The sequence below is a fragment of the Coffea arabica genome, chromosome 5e (assembly GCF_036785885.1).
Source record: "Coffea arabica cultivar ET-39 chromosome 5e, Coffea Arabica ET-39 HiFi, whole genome shotgun sequence".
Classification (NCBI taxonomy): Eukaryota; Viridiplantae; Streptophyta; class Magnoliopsida; order Gentianales; family Rubiaceae; genus Coffea; species Coffea arabica.
In genome coordinates, this window is record NC_092318.1 from 48,132,944 (window position 1) to 48,151,634 (window position 18,691).

The 18,691-nt window shown below is 35.9% G+C and overlaps 2 protein-coding genes across 2 annotated transcripts; both read left to right on the forward strand.

The window, feature by feature from the left end:
* The first annotated feature begins 7,367 nt into the window (after window positions 1–7,367).
* Window positions 7,368–9,101, forward strand: LOC140006635 (tabersonine 16-O-methyltransferase-like). Its single transcript, XM_072048875.1, has 2 exons — window positions 7,368–8,163; window positions 8,492–9,101. The coding sequence occupies exons 1-2, from the start codon at window positions 7,420–7,422 to the stop codon at window positions 8,792–8,794; spliced, it is 1,047 nt and encodes a 348-aa protein (XP_071904976.1). The 5' UTR covers window positions 7,368–7,419; the 3' UTR covers window positions 8,795–9,101.
* Window positions 9,102–16,302: 7,201 nt separating this feature from the next.
* On the forward strand, window positions 16,303–17,911 carry LOC113688402 (strychnine O-methyltransferase). Its single transcript, XM_027206209.2, has 2 exons — window positions 16,303–17,152; window positions 17,422–17,911. The coding sequence occupies exons 1-2, from the start codon at window positions 16,409–16,411 to the stop codon at window positions 17,722–17,724; spliced, it is 1,047 nt and encodes a 348-aa protein (XP_027062010.1). The 5' UTR covers window positions 16,303–16,408; the 3' UTR covers window positions 17,725–17,911.
* Window positions 17,912–18,691: the final 780 nt, after the last annotated feature.

An 18,691-nucleotide genomic window follows, 5' to 3' on the forward strand; every position in this document is an offset into this window, starting at 1 on the left:
AATTTGGATAATTAAAAGGCAGAAAGTTGGATTGGGTGGGGTGATTTAAAAATTGGAAGAAATGAAGAAGGTATAGAGAAAAGAAATATGGCTAATATTTTTTTTTACATTTTAGTATCTTTATCATAGAAGTTTAGACTAAAACGTTAATACTTTCGATTTAATATGTAATTTTGAAAAGGATAAATATGGAAAAATTGTGGATAAACATTTTGTTTTACATTTTAGCATTTTCTCCTGTTTTATGGTAGTGGGGTAAGAGGATAGTAACAAAATGTGTTTAGGGAATGTCTCAAAATTAAAAAAAAAATCAAATAACTCTTGTCCAAACAATTTTTTAACTCCTTTGTTCCCTTAAGTTACTTGAAATGAACTTGCAGAGGTTCACTATCACCGGCAAATTCACTATCAGCCTGAATGTATGATCTATGAAGAATTCGCTTTGGGCGGGCCTCAAACCTCAACAGGAAGAAAACTGAAATCCACTGCCAGCTAAACAAAAAAAGTTAAAAAATGTATGAATCTTACTAAACCAAAGTTAAAAAATCCTTTAAATCTTACTAAATTTGAATTTAAATATCAAAATTTGTATATATGGCATGTATCTAGACCCGCTAGTGTATATACTATTAATGTATAAAAGATTTACCTTTGCCATTAAAAGCCTTTCCTACATTGTTAGTATATACATTGACGGGGTTGGATGAATTCCATATGTTGGGATATCAAGTGTGAATCAATATCCCATATCGAAAAGAGATGAGTAGAATGAGGAACATATAAGTGGAAATGATCCATAGACCCAATGCCTTAAGGTTTTGGGTTGGATGTGGTGTCAAACCCATGGTTGTGGTTCCCATTCTAGCTCATGGTTAAATTCTCTCCAAGTTTGGCTCTCTCAAAGCCCAACAAGTAGTATTAGAGCCGATGGTTCGGCTGGGCAGTGACTCCAGGGTAAAAAGCCAGTGGGAGTGGTAAGACGTGGCTTGGATAAGAGCGGGGAAAAAAAAAATCATGCAGACCTGCAGTGAGGCAAGGGCATGTGGGCTCTTGAGCAAGAATCGTACACTCCAGATTGAAGTGGGCTTGATGGAGTGGATGGGCTAGGGAGAGAGGTTCGATGTAGAAGAAATTCACAATTGAGGGGGAGATTGTTGGGATATCAAGTGTGAATCAATATCCCACATCGGAAAGAGATGAGTAGAATGAGGAACATATAAGTGGAAATGATCCATAGACCCAATGCCTTAAGGTTTTGGGTTGGATGTGGTGTCAAACCCATGGTTGTGGTTCCCATTCTAGCTCATGGTTAAATTCTCCCCAAGTTTGGCTCTCTCAGAGCCCAACACCATATCATCTAAATTTGAATTTAGATATCAAATTTTGTATATGTAGCATACATCTAGACCTGCTAGTATATACACTATCAGTATATAAAAGATTTACCCTTTTTTATATGGTATATAAAATTCCTTTGATTGGATTCTTTTTTTATGATTATTATTATTTTGGTAGACATGTTTTTTTATATCAGTATGCAATTCCAACTACTCAAGCAACTTGCAGGTCAAGTATTGCTATGAAAATTGTGAGAACCCGTAAATTGCATTTTCTAGGTTTTCGCATTTTTCATGACTTGTTTTCTGCACTTTCTGTATCTGGAAAATTTTCTAGATAATTTTTATGAGTAAATATAGTTTTTAGATGATTTTTCTAGTATCGAATAGATTTTGAGAAATTAAGAGCGTATACCGGACGTGGGACCCACTAGTGTGAGAAGTTCGGAAAAATTCAGCCAATTAGGTTAAGTTTCGGATATTGGTTGAAATTTATCGGGTGTTAAGAGATAAGTAGAGGTTGAGATGTGATTGATGTGAGAGGGACTTAAAGGATAGAGATGTTTTAAAGGAAGTGACAAGTGTCACCTTAAGAGTGGTTGTAACTTATGACAACTATTCACCTTTTGACTTATTTGACCAATTCATTAAATATCTCAAAATTACCACAAAAATCACCATTTCTTACCTCCATTGTGGCCGGCCACCTTGAGCAAGGAAGAAAGAAAAACTCTTCAAAGTTTGGCATCCATCTAATGCAAATCATCCAAAGCAATCACTTAGACTTGTTTCTACTCCATAAAATCTCTTCTTTAGGTGTTAGTAAGTGGTTTGGTGAAGTGTTTTGGGAAGCTAAGGTGACAAACAACTCTTCCTCTCTTGTTTACTAGGTGAGTGGTGATTGAACTTTCTCCTTCACTTAATGAAGCTTAATTAGTACCTAGTGGTAGTTAAAGTGATGAATTTTGTGGTTTACTTCTTGGTTTTGGATGAATTGATGAAGTTTTCAATTTATTGATGAATTTTCTGGTTTAATATGAATGTGATGTTGTGGCTATCCTTGATGATGAGAACTGATGTTTAATGCATTTATTCATTTAAAAAAAAAGAAAAAGAAAAGAAAAGAAAATAATAAGTAAGCTTATGATCATGTTGGCCTGCCGATCCTTGTTCTTCAATGTTGAGATTTTGATTTTCAGTTGACCCAATTGCTAACTTTTGCTAGTTTAATATTTTAATTTCTTAGACGAGTTAGCCATGAATTGGACGAGTCTATGATTTCAGGAGCTAACCGGGAGAAATATGTTTTGACACTTAGCCACTAAAACTTGATTTTGGGATAAGCGTAGCTTGGCAGTAAATGAAATGAGAGTTAGCCATTGTTGAGTTCAGTGTTCCCATACTTGAGGACAAGCATGATTTAAGTGTGGGGGGAATTGATAGGGTATTAATTGTTAGTAATTTTATCATTAATTTTCCTCTTTATCCGTGCCAAATATTGTTTTAATTGTCAATATATATTTATATTTGGTATTTGGATATAATTTCAGAAAGTGGAGCAGAAAAGTGCTAAAAGGGGACCTTCTTGAGAAGATTTCTCCACACGTGAAAGTTTCTAAAAGCTTTCCACAATCAGCCCAAATTGTGCAAACCAACGGAATTGCTGATGAAGAGTTGCCTTCCTATTATTAAGTCCTGGCAAGTCCACTAGCAATAAGAAATCAAAAGGAGAGAATTCTGCGGGGACCACGTAACATTGATTTAGAAAATGTGTTCTTATTGTGGGAGATATACTCATTAGTCAAGATGGACTTTGATAATGAAAGGAGCTTTTCCAATTTGATTCCTACGTCACTAGTTCTCTTAGGAAACTAGTGCTAAAGATAAAAGGAGGAAAAGGCACTAGAGGAGGGCTGGCAGAAGACATTAGATTAGTTTTCTCTCTACGGAGAGGAAGAGAGGTAGTATCAGGTTTTCAGAGGAGTTCTTCCTTTCCTTGTTTGTAGTGTGCAACTTTGGTTCAAAGAGTCTACGGAGACTCAAGTTTCTTCCTAAATTCTTAGTTAGTTATTTATGTATTTGATTCCATTTAAATTGCGTGGGAATTTTCTTATGAGGCGTGGCTAATTTTCTCCTCTAGTCAAGGATCAACGCGAAGACGCAGTCCCAAATATCTGTGAGATCTAATTAATTTTACGTGTTCCTTAATTTATTAATATTTGCATGTTTTCTATTTTAATTTCCATGGGATTATTTTGTTAATTGGATATCAAGGGCCCGATGTGCAATTTGACTTATTAATCTCTTGTCAAATTAATCAATTAAATCCGTAATTGTTTAGTTGGTTAATATTAGTGACAACTAGTATTTTCACATACTAGGAGGACATGCAATCTGATTTAAATAACCCTCGTAGCGTGTTATTAATTTGGGTTAGGCTTTTCTAGTTTTTAATGCAATTAGGAAATTAATTCCTACGGTCGTACCTAGGAGTATTTCCTGGTTAGGGGTAATCAACGGTCGTACCTTGGTTATCAATAAATTAAGGAAAAGCTGGTCATTAGAGTTTATCGGTGACTATAACTAGCCTATTAATTAAATTAAGTGAACCTTCTTTGCATCAATTATCAGATGAATGGACTGTGTCTGCGTAGTTGTATCCTTGGCTAGAATTTATTTATCATTTATTTAATTGTTATTTACAATTGTATTAATTAATTATTTATTTTTGGTTAAATTATTTAATTATTTTTAGTTAAATTGTTTAATTATTTTTAGTTTATTTCTGATAAAAATCCCCCGTGTCCCGAACTTGAAAGGAATCAAATTTTTCCCAGTCCCTGTGGATTCGACCCTACTCACTACTATACACAGAAAATTTATTTTTTCTCGAGTAGGTATTTATTATTGCACAGGCTCGACACCTGTCAAAATCTCATATTAGTGTCGGGGTGCTTTTTAATCTTGTATGGGCTCACAAAAGATCGATTCTTTAATTTTGACTCGTCAAGGAAATTTTGTTTAATGTGGCCTCTCACATAAAATAGCAGAGGGCTTTTTCTCTTGAAAAATTGTTGTTGCAACTATTAACTTAAGTTTTACAGTTTGGCGTAAAAATAAATTATTGATTAATTTGGGCCCAAATGCATTAAATTTGAATTTTTTGAGTTGGGCAAATAGGCATGCAGGTTTTGCAATCTGGGACGTGGAGACCCTAAGAGTGGTTTTAGGCAAGAAAGTGTGGCATGGATCTTCAGAAATTAATTCATTTACAGAAGGAACTCTCTTTTTCTTTATTTCTTTTTTTTTTATTCTTCACTAATTCAATGCTTAGCGAAGCCCTATTTCATTCATCTTCAGTTTCCATGTACAATACGCTAAGTGCAACTGAGTACAGGCGACATGTAAGCACATTTGACGATTGGCAACAAGGAATAAAGGTTACGAGCAAGCCAAGAGTTTCAATTCTGGTCATGGTCATGATCATGTATATCTATCTATGAAATAAAAACTAAATTTAGAAATCTTCAACTTTGGCCCGTGAATTTAGAAAACTACTCGTACATCATCAAGTCTCGTGGTGTACTAAAAGCAAAATATATAAATGTAGTGAGAATAATCCAACAAGAAACGATTGTCCATCTCTTTTTAAAGTAAAAATTCACCTTGAATATATGGTAAGAGTTTGACATGAGCTCCTACACGTGATGTTTGCATATTGGATGAAGGGAAGCTGCAGAATTGGTTAGGTGATACTAGTGCGAGTGATGTTTGCTTGAGCTCTAAAAGCTTTCCTTTGTAGAAAATTAAGAGGATGTTTGAATTGCATTTTGAGGAAGAGATTTTGGGAAAGAAATTGCGGTTATAATTTTTGGATGTAATGTTCATGAAATAAAAATATGTTTGGAAAATGTATTAAGCGAATATTCGATAAAAATGCAAAGTGTCATTGGACTTGTTTTCGAGAGAAGATACTGTGTCAGACGAAGGGTCAATTCCAATTTGCACCAATAATACCTTTTTATCTTGAAGACCAATATGCTTGTGATGTCGCCTTCAAGGAGGGATCAGGTAAGAGTTCTCGGATAATCATTGGTCAAAGCAATTCAATAAGCAATAGTACTCGAGTATATTTCGTGATTTAATTCACACAGAAAATTGAACAAACAATCTGTTAATTGTATTCCTGAATCGTCTTCTATCTCTCTCTCTTTTTTCTTTTTCTTTTTTTTTTTCAATTAGTGAGTCGTCTTCTATTCTGATTGCATGATACTTAGTTTAGCTGATTGGTGTAGACCGAGCAGAGATTGTGCAAATTTTGGCACTTATCGAATCTTTGGTGCATGTAACGCTGTGTTTCATTACCACAATTAAGCACCAGAAAAAACACTTGCAGGAAGTAATCTTTGTTATTTGTATACATAAAGCATATGCATTGAATTCAAGGGCAGAGATTATTCTGGGAAACAAACAAAGTGCAGTCTCTTACCAACATGGTTATAGCAAGATCAACAGATTATAAAATATTCCAGCAAACAAACACAAATGCAGAGGTTCACTACCTCAGTGAGATACATCAAGACGCATAAATATAGCAAGGTCAACAGATTTTTATGGTATTAATGTTCCTTTATTAGGGATTAACCTCAATGAGACCCCTTGTACCGAACACTGGAAAGACTTTATAGCCGCTGAAGCCAGCATCCCAAAAGAGTATAAAGAACCAACATCTGCATGTAAAAACAAATCTGGGCTTCAACAGACTCATGATTTTCTAACTGGCTCTCCATCACCATGTCTATGATAATCACTTTTCCCCCTTTGTCTCTTCCTGGAATGGCCTTTTTGCAGTTCTTGAGTATGTTCACACAGTCTTCATCGCTCCAGTCATGGAGAATCCACCCCACCGTTACATATAAAATCACACATTAAAATAAAAGTGCGGATAGAATTTTTGAAGCTCAAAATTTAGCCTTGGGTGGATTACTATAAACTGCATTTGAAGAACTCGTGCATTTATCTTTGACTTTTCATGAGAACAGATGTGGATATGATTTCTTTACTGTTTTAATAATGATAAATGACCCAAAATTTCTGAATTCTTACATAATTACGCATTTTAGCCAAAATGCAATAGGACTAAATAATAATCACCGTGCAAAAGGACATATTCAACATTAACAACGCCAGCAATTTAACTTTTTTAATTCTTGGAAATCTTTTCCCTTTTAGTGTGCAATCCAAAACACTTGCTTATCAACTATTTTAAGGCTTAATCCTAGACAAAAACAAGTACTCATCATTGTTCAATAGTACATACATATGTTCGCAATCTCGGAAACATGGACGTGATTAGTAATCTAACATTTTGAAATATTTTTGAGATTTTTTTTTCCTTTTACATTTAGTGTGAAATTCCAAAATACTTATTTACTTTGCTTAATTTGGATTATTAGAAAATTTGGCAATGCGAAGTGGCTTAATCATAGCCGTAAGAAAGTAATAGTTGTTGAAGATGCATACCAAAAAAGGAAGGAAAAAAATGCGATCTCAGTTGCTCGTAATTTCGTGATTAGGGTACTGAAAAAACATTCGAGAGCCCCTTCTTTTGGTCTCAATTTGTTCGCTGCTGACTGAGTACAACATCAAGGTTATTTATTAAGTTGAAAAGGCTGAACTGGGCATCAAATCCTCAGTTACAGACATTCGGTCACAATCCAATCGCCTACGTAAAAGATTATTCCATGTTAAATTCACTACTCCCGTCACGTGACAGTTCTTTAATTTTACGTGTGAGTTGAGTTTGGAGAATCTACATTGGGATGCGTGACTAAGGATTTAAAGCTGGCTGGACCAATTAAACAGCCCAACACTACCTGTTGAAAAGGTCTTTGGTTTTTAACTTTACAAGCCCAAAACAGACGAGTCGGAACTTGTTCAAATGTTTTTAATTGTCACTAATCAGCAAAAAAAAAAAGATGAAAGACTTATATTAAGTGCAGGCAAATGCCGTTCGTCTCTGTGCTCACCTGCTATAAAACTGGAAACCATTTTTGCCGTTGGTCTCTGTACTATTGCAGGAATGGAAAGAGCGGAGAATCTTACTGAGCTTCTTGCAGCTCAAAATCATGTACGCAACCAAATGCTCAACTTCAGAAAGTCTGCATCTCTAAAATGTGCAATTGAACTGGGAATCCCTGAAGCCATCAATCAACATGGGAAGCCTATCACACTTTCTGAGCTGGTTTCTGCCCTTCCGGATAACCCTTCAAAAGCTAGCCACATCTATCGCCTGATGCGATTCTTATCAAAGGCCGGCTTCTTTGTTCTACAAGATCAAGGCTATGCGCTCACAGCTGCAGGCCGTCTTCTTTTAAAAGACGATCCTTTCAATTTAAGGGCACTTATCTTTTTTATGAGCGACCCAGTTTTACTGAAGCCCTGGAATTCCTTGACTGAGTGGTTCAGGAATGATGATCCCGCTCCATTTGATACAGCGCATGGGAAAAACTTCTGGGCTTATGCTGCTGAAGAGCCTAATTTTGCAAACCGCTTCAATGAAGCCATGGCCAATGATTCTACTTTCATCGTTCAGGTGATGATGACCCGGTGCAAGTTTGTGTTTGACGGCTTGACATCTTTAGTGGATGTTGGGGGCGGCACAGGGACGATTGCTAGGGCCATTGCCCAAAATTTCCCCAACTTGGAATGTGTTGTGTGTGATCTCCCACACGTGATTGCCGGCCAAGAGGGAACTGAGAACGTGGACTTTGTCGCAGGAGATATGCTAGAGAAGGTACCTACTGCTGATGCAATCTTGCTCAAGGTAATTAAGGATACTTTCGATGAAATCCGTTTTTTCCTTATCCACTCGAATAATTAAGAAACAATTGAGACAATGTTGATATATAAGTCTACAACGATTTCAATAAACAGAAATATAAACAATTAAACGTCCAGCTTTAACAGTTGATTTGCAAGATCGCTAACATAGGCGCCTGTTGTATGAAAGAATAACAGTAATAATCATATGCAAAATATTTGCTTGAGAGGCTGTTTGCTAAAGAAACTGGAGTTCTTGGCTCTCATTAATTGATGCGTGAGGCAGTGATGGAGTGTGATAAGCTTAATTTTGTGATTTTACTGGAAAACAGGGGATTCTCCATGACTGGAGTGATGAAGATTGTGTGAAGATTCTCAAGAACTGCAAAGAGGCTATTCCAGGGAGAAACAAAGGGGGAAGAGTCATTATTATCGACATGATTTTGGAAAGCCAGATTAAAGACGACGAGTCAGTTGAAACACAAGTTGGTATGGACATGCTGATGTTGATGTGTCACGCTGCTAAAGAAAGAACTGAGAAAGAATGGGCAAAGCTTTTCCGAGATGCTGGTTTCAGTGACTACAAAATACTTCCAATGTTCGGTGTGCGCTGTCTCATTGAGGTTTATCATTAGACTAAAAGTTCAGTTCAAAATTCTCATTGAGATTTATCCTTAGACTAAAAGTTCAGTTCAAGATTGGTACTGCTACAATAATTGAGGTTTCAGTTTTATCCTCAGCCTTTGTCTCCCACTGTTGGAATTTGCTTTGCTCTGCTTGTAATCGCCACTTTGGCAATAGAACTATTCTGTTTTCTGTGTGTCTTGCAATTTGTGGAGTGTGATCTAGATCACATCATTTTTCTCCTGTAGGGATATGTAGTGGCAATAGATTCACGCATTGAAAAAACTTTCCTGCCATTGTAAAGCCAGCAATGATGTTATAGTACAAAGAAAGATGTGATGGCAGTTATGCCGTTGTGCTAGTACTTTATTTTTAAGGCATTTAATGTGGGATAGCCAATAAGTACACATTTCTTACAAAAATCAGGTTGGCATAGAAACATGGGGAATTTGTTAATGCCCATTTAATTGAAGTTTGGCTCACCCATTTAATTGAAAATTGGCTCACGCACTGGTTTGTTTGAATAAATTATTGGGCTGAATTTGTTTCTTTTTGTGGATTTCATGTAAACTAATGATTCAAGCACACTCGATGTTTGTGCAACTAATAAAATTACAACATATTTAAAAATATTTTTCTTTAAATTTGGATAATTGAGAGGCAGAAAGTTGGATAATTGGTTGGGGTGATTTAAAAATTGGAGGAAATGAAGAAGGTAAAGAGAAAAGAAATATGGCTAATATTTTGTTTTACATTTTAGTATCTTTATCATATAAGTTCGGACTGAAATGTTAATACTTTCAATTTAATGTGTAATTTTGAAAAGGATAAATATGGAAAAATTGTGGATAAACATTTTGTTTTACATTTAGCATTTTTCTCCTGCTTTGTGGTAGGGGGATAAGAGGATGGTAACAAAATGTGTTTAGGGAATGTCTCAAAATTTTTTTTTTTTAAAAAAAAATCAAATAACTCTTGTCCAAACAATCCTTTAACTCCTTTGTTCCCTAAGTTACTTGAAATGAACTTGCAGAGGTTCACTATCACTGGCTAATTCACCATCAGCCTGAATGCATGATCTATGAAGAATTCGCTTTGGGCAGGCCTCAAATTTCAATAGGGAGAAAACTGAAATCCACTGCCACCCAAAAAAAAAGTTAAAAAATGAATGAATCTTACTAAACCAAAGTCAAAAAATCCTTCGAATCTTACTAAATTTGGATTTAAATACCAAATTTTATATATGTGGCATGTATCTAGACTCGCTAATGCATACACTGTCAATATATAATATATTTACCCTTGCCATTAAAATCCTTTCCTACACTGTCAGTGTATGCACTGATAGGGTTGGATGGATACCGCATCATTTAAATTTGAATTTAAATATCAAATTTTGTATATGTAGCATATATCTAGACCTGCTGGTATATATATAGTCAGTGTATAAAAGATTTATCCTTTTTTATATGGTATATAAAATTCCTTTGTTTGGATTTTTTTTTTTGTGATTATTATTATTTTGGTAGACATGTTTTTTTATATCAGTATGCAATTCCAACTACTCAAGCAACTTGCAGGTCGAGTATTGCTATGAAAATGGCGAAATAGCTTTCAAGGATGGAGCTCTAATTGCTGCTGATGCCATTCTCCATGCTACCGGGTATCAACCTACACATGGTTTTTCTTTTTTCCTTTTAATCTGGTGACCACCAGTAATTAAAGCCCACATTTCATTTGCCGAATCCTAATAATAGGTGGAGACCCTTCTAAGTTTTAAGTGGCAGTAGCCTAGAGCTGGACAGTGACATACAATAATATGGGGGTTTACAATCTGGTATGGACTGGAAATATACAATTGTACATTTCAAGAATAATAAAATGATTTCCTTAACGGGTGCTTGATGGTTACCTAGTTAAAAGAGTTTTAAGTGTTATAATTAAAAAAAAAAAAACTATTATCAACTCGGCAAAATGTCGAAATGCAGTGGATGCATTAATTGTGACCATGCGTATTATTATAGTAAGATAGACGTGATTTAGGTATGTTAAGAGTACCGAATGAGTATTCGTTAAAAAAATTCTAATAAATTTGACTACAATTAAGATGACATGGTTGATATTGTTCTATGGAAAGAGGACAGGAGTGTTTACAAAGGGGATTAATATGATATGATTGCTAATTTTTTAAGGGGAGAGGATATAACTACAAGTAAAAGGGATTAATGCTTACTAACTGTTTTACATCCTCCCAAGGCAGTGTTTGTAAGGCCAGGCAGCATTTGTAATGCATTTTTGTAGGATCAGAATGTTGATAATAAGCGGGTTCATTGGACATCTTGGGATAATCTTTGTTTTTCTTTGAAAGAGGAAAGTTTGGGATTCCGTTCTTTTGAAGATACTTATCAGGCTTTTTCTTGCAAACTTTTGTGGCGGCTCCATTTGAATAACTCGGTTTGGTCTGCCTTCATGCGTCCAAAATATATCAAGGGGGTGCATTCGTCTCTAGTCAAAGTTCATCGTCCTTCTGCGGCTTGGAGAAGACTCGATGAGATCCATTTATTTGTTGAGGAGAATATCAGATGGTGCTTAGGTAAGGGGATTGTGGATTTTTGGTATGTTCGTTGGCTAATTTCGGCTCCAATAACTGAAGTGGTAGCAGTGCATAATCCCCCTTATATGCTGGTTGTGGAGTTTTTATACGTCGGGTGGATGGATCATATCGAAATTGCAGTAATGGCTTTCAGCCCATTTGGTTCAACATGTCTCTTAGCTTTTTCTTTATCCTGACCTAGATGACGTGATGGGATGGTTGCCATCGGCTGCAGCGTGTTTGTCGATCAAGTCAGCGTGGGAAGGTTTGCGCTCCAGCAGGAATGCAACGTTGGTTAAAAGGTTACTTTGGTGTAACATTCTGCCTTTAAAGGTCTCCCTTTTTACTTGGTGTGCTTTGAGGAACTTATTGCCTCTAGATCTGACTTTGAGAAAGCGCGGCATCTCCTTAGTGTCTAGATGTGATTGCTGCCTACAGGAGGAGGAGTCGGTGAGTAATTTGCTGCTTCACGGGCCAAGTGCTACAATTGTCTAGGACCATTTTACAAGATGATTTGGTATTCTTGATGTCATGAAGTCCTTACTTTCGGCGATGTGGGTTTCTTGATTTTATTCATCTTCAAAAACTTTGAAGGATCACATTCATAGTGCCATGCCCTCTATTATTATTTGGTTTATATGAAAAATGCGCGATCGGGCAAGATTTGAGGGAGCTAGGTTTAATGTTCAAGAGGTGATTGTCAAGATTAATCATTTTATTGAACCGTTGGGAGCCGTAGGATTTCCTTTGCAAGTCATTTTCGTGGGGACATGGATGATCTTTGGGCTGGCTTTGCCTCCTCTCGACTTCGTCATCCCTCAGTTATGGTGATGAAATGGTTTCGTCCCCTCAATTTCACGTCAAACTGAACACGGACGCCAGTGTTGCAGTTGGAAAAGAAGTAGGGGGCGGTATTCTACTGGATCATTACGGTGACCTCATCTTTGCTTTCTATAAAGAATTTGGAGATGTTGATGTGTTGGCAGCTGAAAGTTTCTCGCTGATGCATGGCCTGTTGCTTTCCCAGGAAAGGGATTGTAATCATCTATTGGTGGAGGTGGACTCTAGAGTCCTGGTTCACATGATTTGTTCAGGAGCGCTAGCCAAATGGCCATTATGTAATGTTCTACGATGGGTTAGGGGGCTCTCCCAGGAGTTGGCTGCCTCAGTTGTTTATGTTTATCGAGAGGCAAATGCTACTGCAGATAAGCTAGCGGCCTTGCAACTCAATGAAAATGTTTTTTACAATTCCCCTTACCAGTTACCATTTTGAGTCAGGGCATCTTTAGTTTTAGATAGGGACGAATGCCTTCGTATTCGTCGTCAGATTGTAAGGGAATAGATTTCTTAGTTTCTTTGACGCATGCTATCTTGTTGACACTCTTATTTTGTTTTTTTTTTTCTCCAATAAAAATAGGAGTTGGCACCTTCTCCCCGGGTTTGGGGATTTTTGCCAAAAAAAAAAGAAGGTTCAAATATGATTTTCATTTTTGAAACACAAAGGGGATTGTTACTATTGATGACAACCAAGTTCGTCCGTCTTACAAGCACGTCTTTCCTCCACAACTTGCTCCAATTCTTTCTTTTATTGGAATATCGAACCGGGTTAGTCTTAATATTGTTCTTGTAATTAAGAGAGAAAATGATTTTACTTAATTAATACTTTAGAGTCAATTTTGATCAGCTAATTTTGACATTTTTGTTTTTGACAAATTGACAATAATTTTTCTCATGATGGAGCTACAAGCCAGGTGGGTAGCTGGCGTTTCATCTGGAAAAGTGAATTTGCCGTCCATAGACAAGATGCTGGCCGATGTTGAAAAGCATTACCAGTTTCTGGATGAAATCGGAATGCACAAGAGCCAAACGCATAGTCTCCTCCTGCGCCATGGAAAATAATGGGTTCAGCTCTTCCTGATTGGGTAGCGTTATTATATAAGAAAAATATTTTAAAAATAGTTTTGCAACAGCTAGGCTGAATTTATCTTGTAAATGCACACTCCACTTGTACTGAGATACTATACTAACATTTAACATTGCAAAATTTATTTATTTTTTAAATCCCTCAAAAATAGGATTCTCCAAGTAGTATTATATTCTGAATTAATTTACATGAGGACATGGTTACTCGTCTATTTTGAATTATTTGCAACACTTTTGAGGATATAATAGGATGTTATTTTCATTAACAATGAAATCATTTTTTGATATAAAAGCTTAAAGTACCTTTAGAAATTTATATATCCACGCAGATAAAACTTAGGGAAAAATGCAAAAATCCCAAATGAATACGTTATTGCAGTTTACCCCCAAAACTATGTTTGTAGGTACTTTGCCCCCTTTCATGATATTATTAGACAAATCTACCCCTTTTTTATCTTAAGCATTGTTATTTTTCCTTTTTCCCCATCATTTTTTTTTTAGATTCTTCCTTTTTTTTCTTTAAACATTGTTTAAATCAGTGTACTAGATTAGTCAAAGCTTGTTTATTTCTTAATTTTATATGTCAATATTTTATAAAAGAATTCTATGGAATGCAAAATTTTTTTTCCAAATGTTGAAGTCAATGTCATTTAAGAAATTAAACTATTCAAATATATAATAACAAAATAGAGATATTGATTAATCCATTATTAGTAGTATCAATAACAAATAAAAAATGAACTACTGTTGTTGTTTCTTCTTATCTTTTTATTTCACTACAAATAACAATTGTTAACTTTTCTTTTTTATGTGATATATAATATGTTACTTTTGTTATAAGTAGTTGAGTAACTGTGAACTCTTAATTGATTTATAGGTACTTAAATTGTTTAATTACTAGATTAATACACTTTACGATATAAGTTACATAGATTTTGTAATAACAAAGAGTTTATGATAAATTATTAAGAATGAATTTAACAAATAAACAAATAAAAAAAGTGGTTTTAAAATATTAAAAATTTTGATGTAAGTCTTTTTGCACTAGAGGGAAACATTGGCTAGTTCCACGAGAGAAAGGGAAAAAGAAGAAAATGAAAGGGAAAAAAGGGAGAAAAGGAAAAAATGAAAAAGCGAATAGAGAAAATAGAAAAAAAAAGTAAGATAGTAGGGGTAGTGTTGTCCAAACATATCATTCAAGGGGGCAAAATTTCTATTATTATAGTTTATGGGGTAAACTGCAATTGGGTATATAGTTTGTGGGGAGTTTTTTGGCATTTAACCCTAAAATTTAATAATCAAATTGTACTACTAGAACTACTCGTGTCATTCTTTTGAACAATAATAGAGATAAATTGAATCTCTGTTTAACTGTGCTTTTCATTTTTGTTACATTTCACACAGTAGAGTGGTAACATAATCAGAGGTTAAGATTTTAGGAGAGAAGAGAGGAAGTGGTGAAGAGAGGACAATATTAGGAAACTTGTGCATTTAAGAAGGTACCCTCGTATATCTTGAGAACTTTGGGGGGGGGGGGGGTGTTGAACTCTAATATTTACATACAATATTATCAAGTTTTTAAGGGATGTTTCAAATGATGTCTTATCTTGTATCTGGCTTCCCATTACACTGTCTATAATGATCACCTTCCCCCCATTGTCTTTCTCTGGAATGGCATTTTTGCAGTTCTTGAGAATTTTCAAACGGTCTTCATCACTCCAGTCATGAAGGATCCGCTGTTTAATTGCCGATATAATCACAAATTATTATGAGAGATTCAATATAAGTTTCAAATCGTGCAAATCATTCCAAATGAGAGCAAAAAACAGAAAACTTAATAAGAAAATCATAAATTTTTTCTGCTATTAAAAAAAAATCAGAAATTCAGTGACAAGGTGGCTTTAGTTACCTTCAGCAAGATTGCATTAGCACGGGGTACACTTTGAAACATATCTCCAGCTAAAAATTCCAAGTTCTCAGCTCCTCCTTGATTAGCAACGACGTGTGGGAGATCATACACAGTACATTTTATGTTAGGAAAGTTTTGGGCAATGGCCCTAGCAACTTTGCCTGTGCCACCCCCAACATCAGCCAAAGTTGTCAAGCCTTCAAACACAGACTTGCATTTGGTCATCAGCACTTCTACAGACAAATGATTATCACTAGCCATGGCCTCATTGAACATTTTTCCAAATCGAACTTCTTGAGCGTTGTAATGCCAGAAATTATTCCCATATGCAGTATCAATTGGAGAGGGATCATCATTCTGGAACCACTCGGTCAAGAAATTCCAGGGCTTCACTAACAATCTGTTAATTGTATTCCTGATCTTCTTCTATCTTTTTTTTTTTTTAATTCGTGAGTCGTCTTCTATTCTGATTGCATGATACTTAGTTTAGCTGATTGGTGAGGACCGAGCAGAGATTGTGCAAATTTTGCTACTTATCAAATCTTTGGTGCATGTAACACTGTGTTTCATTATCAACAATGAACAGAGCACAAATGCGTTCTCAGTTGCTCGTAATTTCTTGCTTAGAGTACTAAAAAAACATTTGAGAGCCCTTTTTTTTGGCTTATTTTGTTCGTTGTTGACTTAGTACAACATCAAGGTTATTAAGTTGAAAAGGCATCAAATCCTCAGTTACAGACATTCGGTCACAATCCAATTGCGGATGTAAAAAATCATTCCATGTTAAATTCACTAATTCCGTCACGTGACAGTTCTTTTAATTTTATATGTGAGTTGAGTTACAAGAATTTACGTTGTTGCAATGCGTCTTGCAATGTGTCATTTGAGCAACGGAATTGGGATGCGCGACCAAGGATTTGAAGCCGGCTGGACCAATTAAACAGCCCACACCACCTGTTGACAAGGCCTTTGGTTTTTTAACTTTACAAGCCCAAAAGAGACGAGTCGGAACTCGTTCGAATGTTTTTAATTCACACTAATCAGCAAAAAAATAAATAAAAAAATGAAAGACTTATATTAAGTGCAGGCAAATGCCGTCGGTCTCTGTGCTCACCTGCTATAAAAACTGGAAACCATTTTTGCCCAACTTGTAAAGCAATAATCAAGCAGCCTAAATCATTGATTCGAAAAGTTGCAGGAATGGAAAGAGTGGAGAATCTTACTGAGCTTCTTGCAGCTCAAAATCATGTAGGCAACCAAATACTCAACTTCAGAAAGTCTGCATCTCTAAAATGTGCAATTGAACTGGGAATCCCGGATGCCATCAATCAACATGGGAAGCCTATCACACTTTCTGAGCTGGTTTCTGCCCTTCCAATTAACCCTTCGAAGGCTAACCACATCTATCGCTTGATGCGATTCTTATCAAATGCCGGCTTCTTTGTTCTACAAGATCAAGGCTATGCCCTCACAGCTGCAGGCCGTCTTCTTTTAAAAGAGGAGCCTTTCAATTTAAGGGCATTTATCTTTTATACGGGCGATCCTGTTTTAGTGAAGCCCTGGAATTCCTTGACTGAGTGGTTCAGGAATGATGATCCCTCTCCATTTCATACGGCGCACGGGAAAAACTTCTGGGCTTATGCTGCTGAAGAGCCTAATTTTGCAAACCTCTTCAACGAAGCCATGGCCAATGATTCTACTTTAACCGTTCAGGTGATGATGACCCAATGCAAGTTTGTGTTTGACGGCTTGACATCTTTAGTGGATGTTGGGGGTGGCACAGGGGCAGTTGCTAGGGCCATTGCCCAAAATTTCCCCAACTTGGAGTGTGTTGTGTGTGATCTCCCACACGTGATTGCCGACCAAGAGGGAACTGAGAACTTGGACTTTGTTGCGGGAGATATGCTAGAGAAGGTACCTGCTGCTGATGCAATCTTGCTCAAGGTAATTAAGGATATTTTCTATGAAATCCGTTGTTGATATACAAGTCTACAACGATTTCAATGAACTAAAATATAAACAATTGAACGTCCAGCTTTAATAATCATATGCAAAATTTTTGCTTGAGAGGCTAGAATATTTGCTATAGAAACTGGAGTTCTTGGCGCTCATTAATCGATGCGTGAGGCAGTGATGGAGTGTGATAATCTTAATTTAGGACGCCAACACAGCTAATTATGTATTCTAAATTTTGTGATTTTACTGGAAAACAGTGGATTCTCCATGACTGGAGTGATGATGATTGTGTGAAGATTCTCAAGAACTGCAAAGAGGCTATTCCAGGGAGAGACAAAGGGGGGAAAGTCATTATTATCGACATGATTTTGGAAAGCCACATGAAAGACGACGAGTCAGTTGAAACACAATTTGTTGTGGACATGCAGATGTTGATGTGTTTCGGTGCTAAAGAAAGAACTGAGAAAGAATGGGCAAAGCTTTTCCAAGATGCTGGTTTCAGTGACTACAAAGTACTTCCAGTGTTGGGTGTGCGCTGTCTCATTGAGGTTTATCCTTAGACTAAAAGTTCAGTTCAAAATTGTCTCATTGAGGTTTATCCTTAGACTAAAAGTTCAGTTCAAGATTGGTACTGCTACAATAATTGAGGTTTCAGTTTTACCCTCAGCCTTTGTCTCCCTCTGCTAGAACTTGCTTTGTTCCGCTTGTAATCGCCATTTTGGCAATACAACTATTCTGTTTTCTGTATATCTTGCAATTTGTGGAGTGTGATCTAGATCACATCATTTTTCTCCTGTAGGGACATGTAGTGGCAATAGATTCACGCATTGAAAAAACTTTCCTGCTATGGTGCTATTTTCCTAGTAAAGCCAGCAATAATGTTATAGTACTTTCAACTAGTACAAAGAAAGATGTGATGGCAGTTATGCCTACTTTGTACACTAATTATAAAAAAGCAGTTATGCAGTTGTGATAGTACTTTATTTTCGAGGCATTTAATGTGGGATGGCCAGTAAGTACACATTTTTTACAAAAATAAGAGGTTGGTATAGAAACATGAGGAATTTATTAATGCCCATTTAATTGAAGTTTGGCTCACTCATTGTTATTGAAGATTGGCTCACGCACTGGTTTGTTTGAATAAATTATTGGGCCTTGATTTGTTTCCTTCGTGGATTTCATGTTTTTGAGGCTTATTTTACATAAACTAATGATTCGCGCAGACTCGATGTTTGTGCAACTAATAAAATTACAACATTTGTAAAAATATTTTTCTTTAAATTTGGATAATTAAAAGGCAGAAAGTTGGATTGGGTGGGGTGATTTAAAAATTGGAAGAAATGAAGAAGGTATAGAGAAAAGAAATATGGCTAATATTTTTTTTTACATTTTAGTATCTTTATCATAGAAGTTTAGACTAAAACGTTAATACTTTCGATTTAATATGTAATTTTGAAAAGGATAAATATGGAAAAATTGTGGATAAACATTTTGTTTTACATTTTAGCATTTTCTCCTGTTTTATGG

What these genes read in the sequence shown, in the direction of transcription:
- LOC140006635 (XM_072048875.1), top strand. Translation starts at nt 7,420, where the DNA reads ATGGAAAGAGCGGAGAATCTTACTGAGCTTCTTGCAGCTCAAAATCAT. An exon ending in CTGATGCAATCTTGCTCAAG is followed by an intron (nt 8,164 to 8,491) that starts GTAATTAAGGAT and finishes ACTGGAAAACAG; the next exon opens with GGGATTCTCCATGACTGGAG.
- LOC113688402 (XM_027206209.2), top strand. Translation starts at nt 16,409, where the DNA reads ATGGAAAGAGTGGAGAATCTTACTGAGCTTCTTGCAGCTCAAAATCAT. An exon ending in CTGATGCAATCTTGCTCAAG is followed by an intron (nt 17,153 to 17,421) that starts GTAATTAAGGAT and finishes ACTGGAAAACAG; the next exon opens with TGGATTCTCCATGACTGGAG.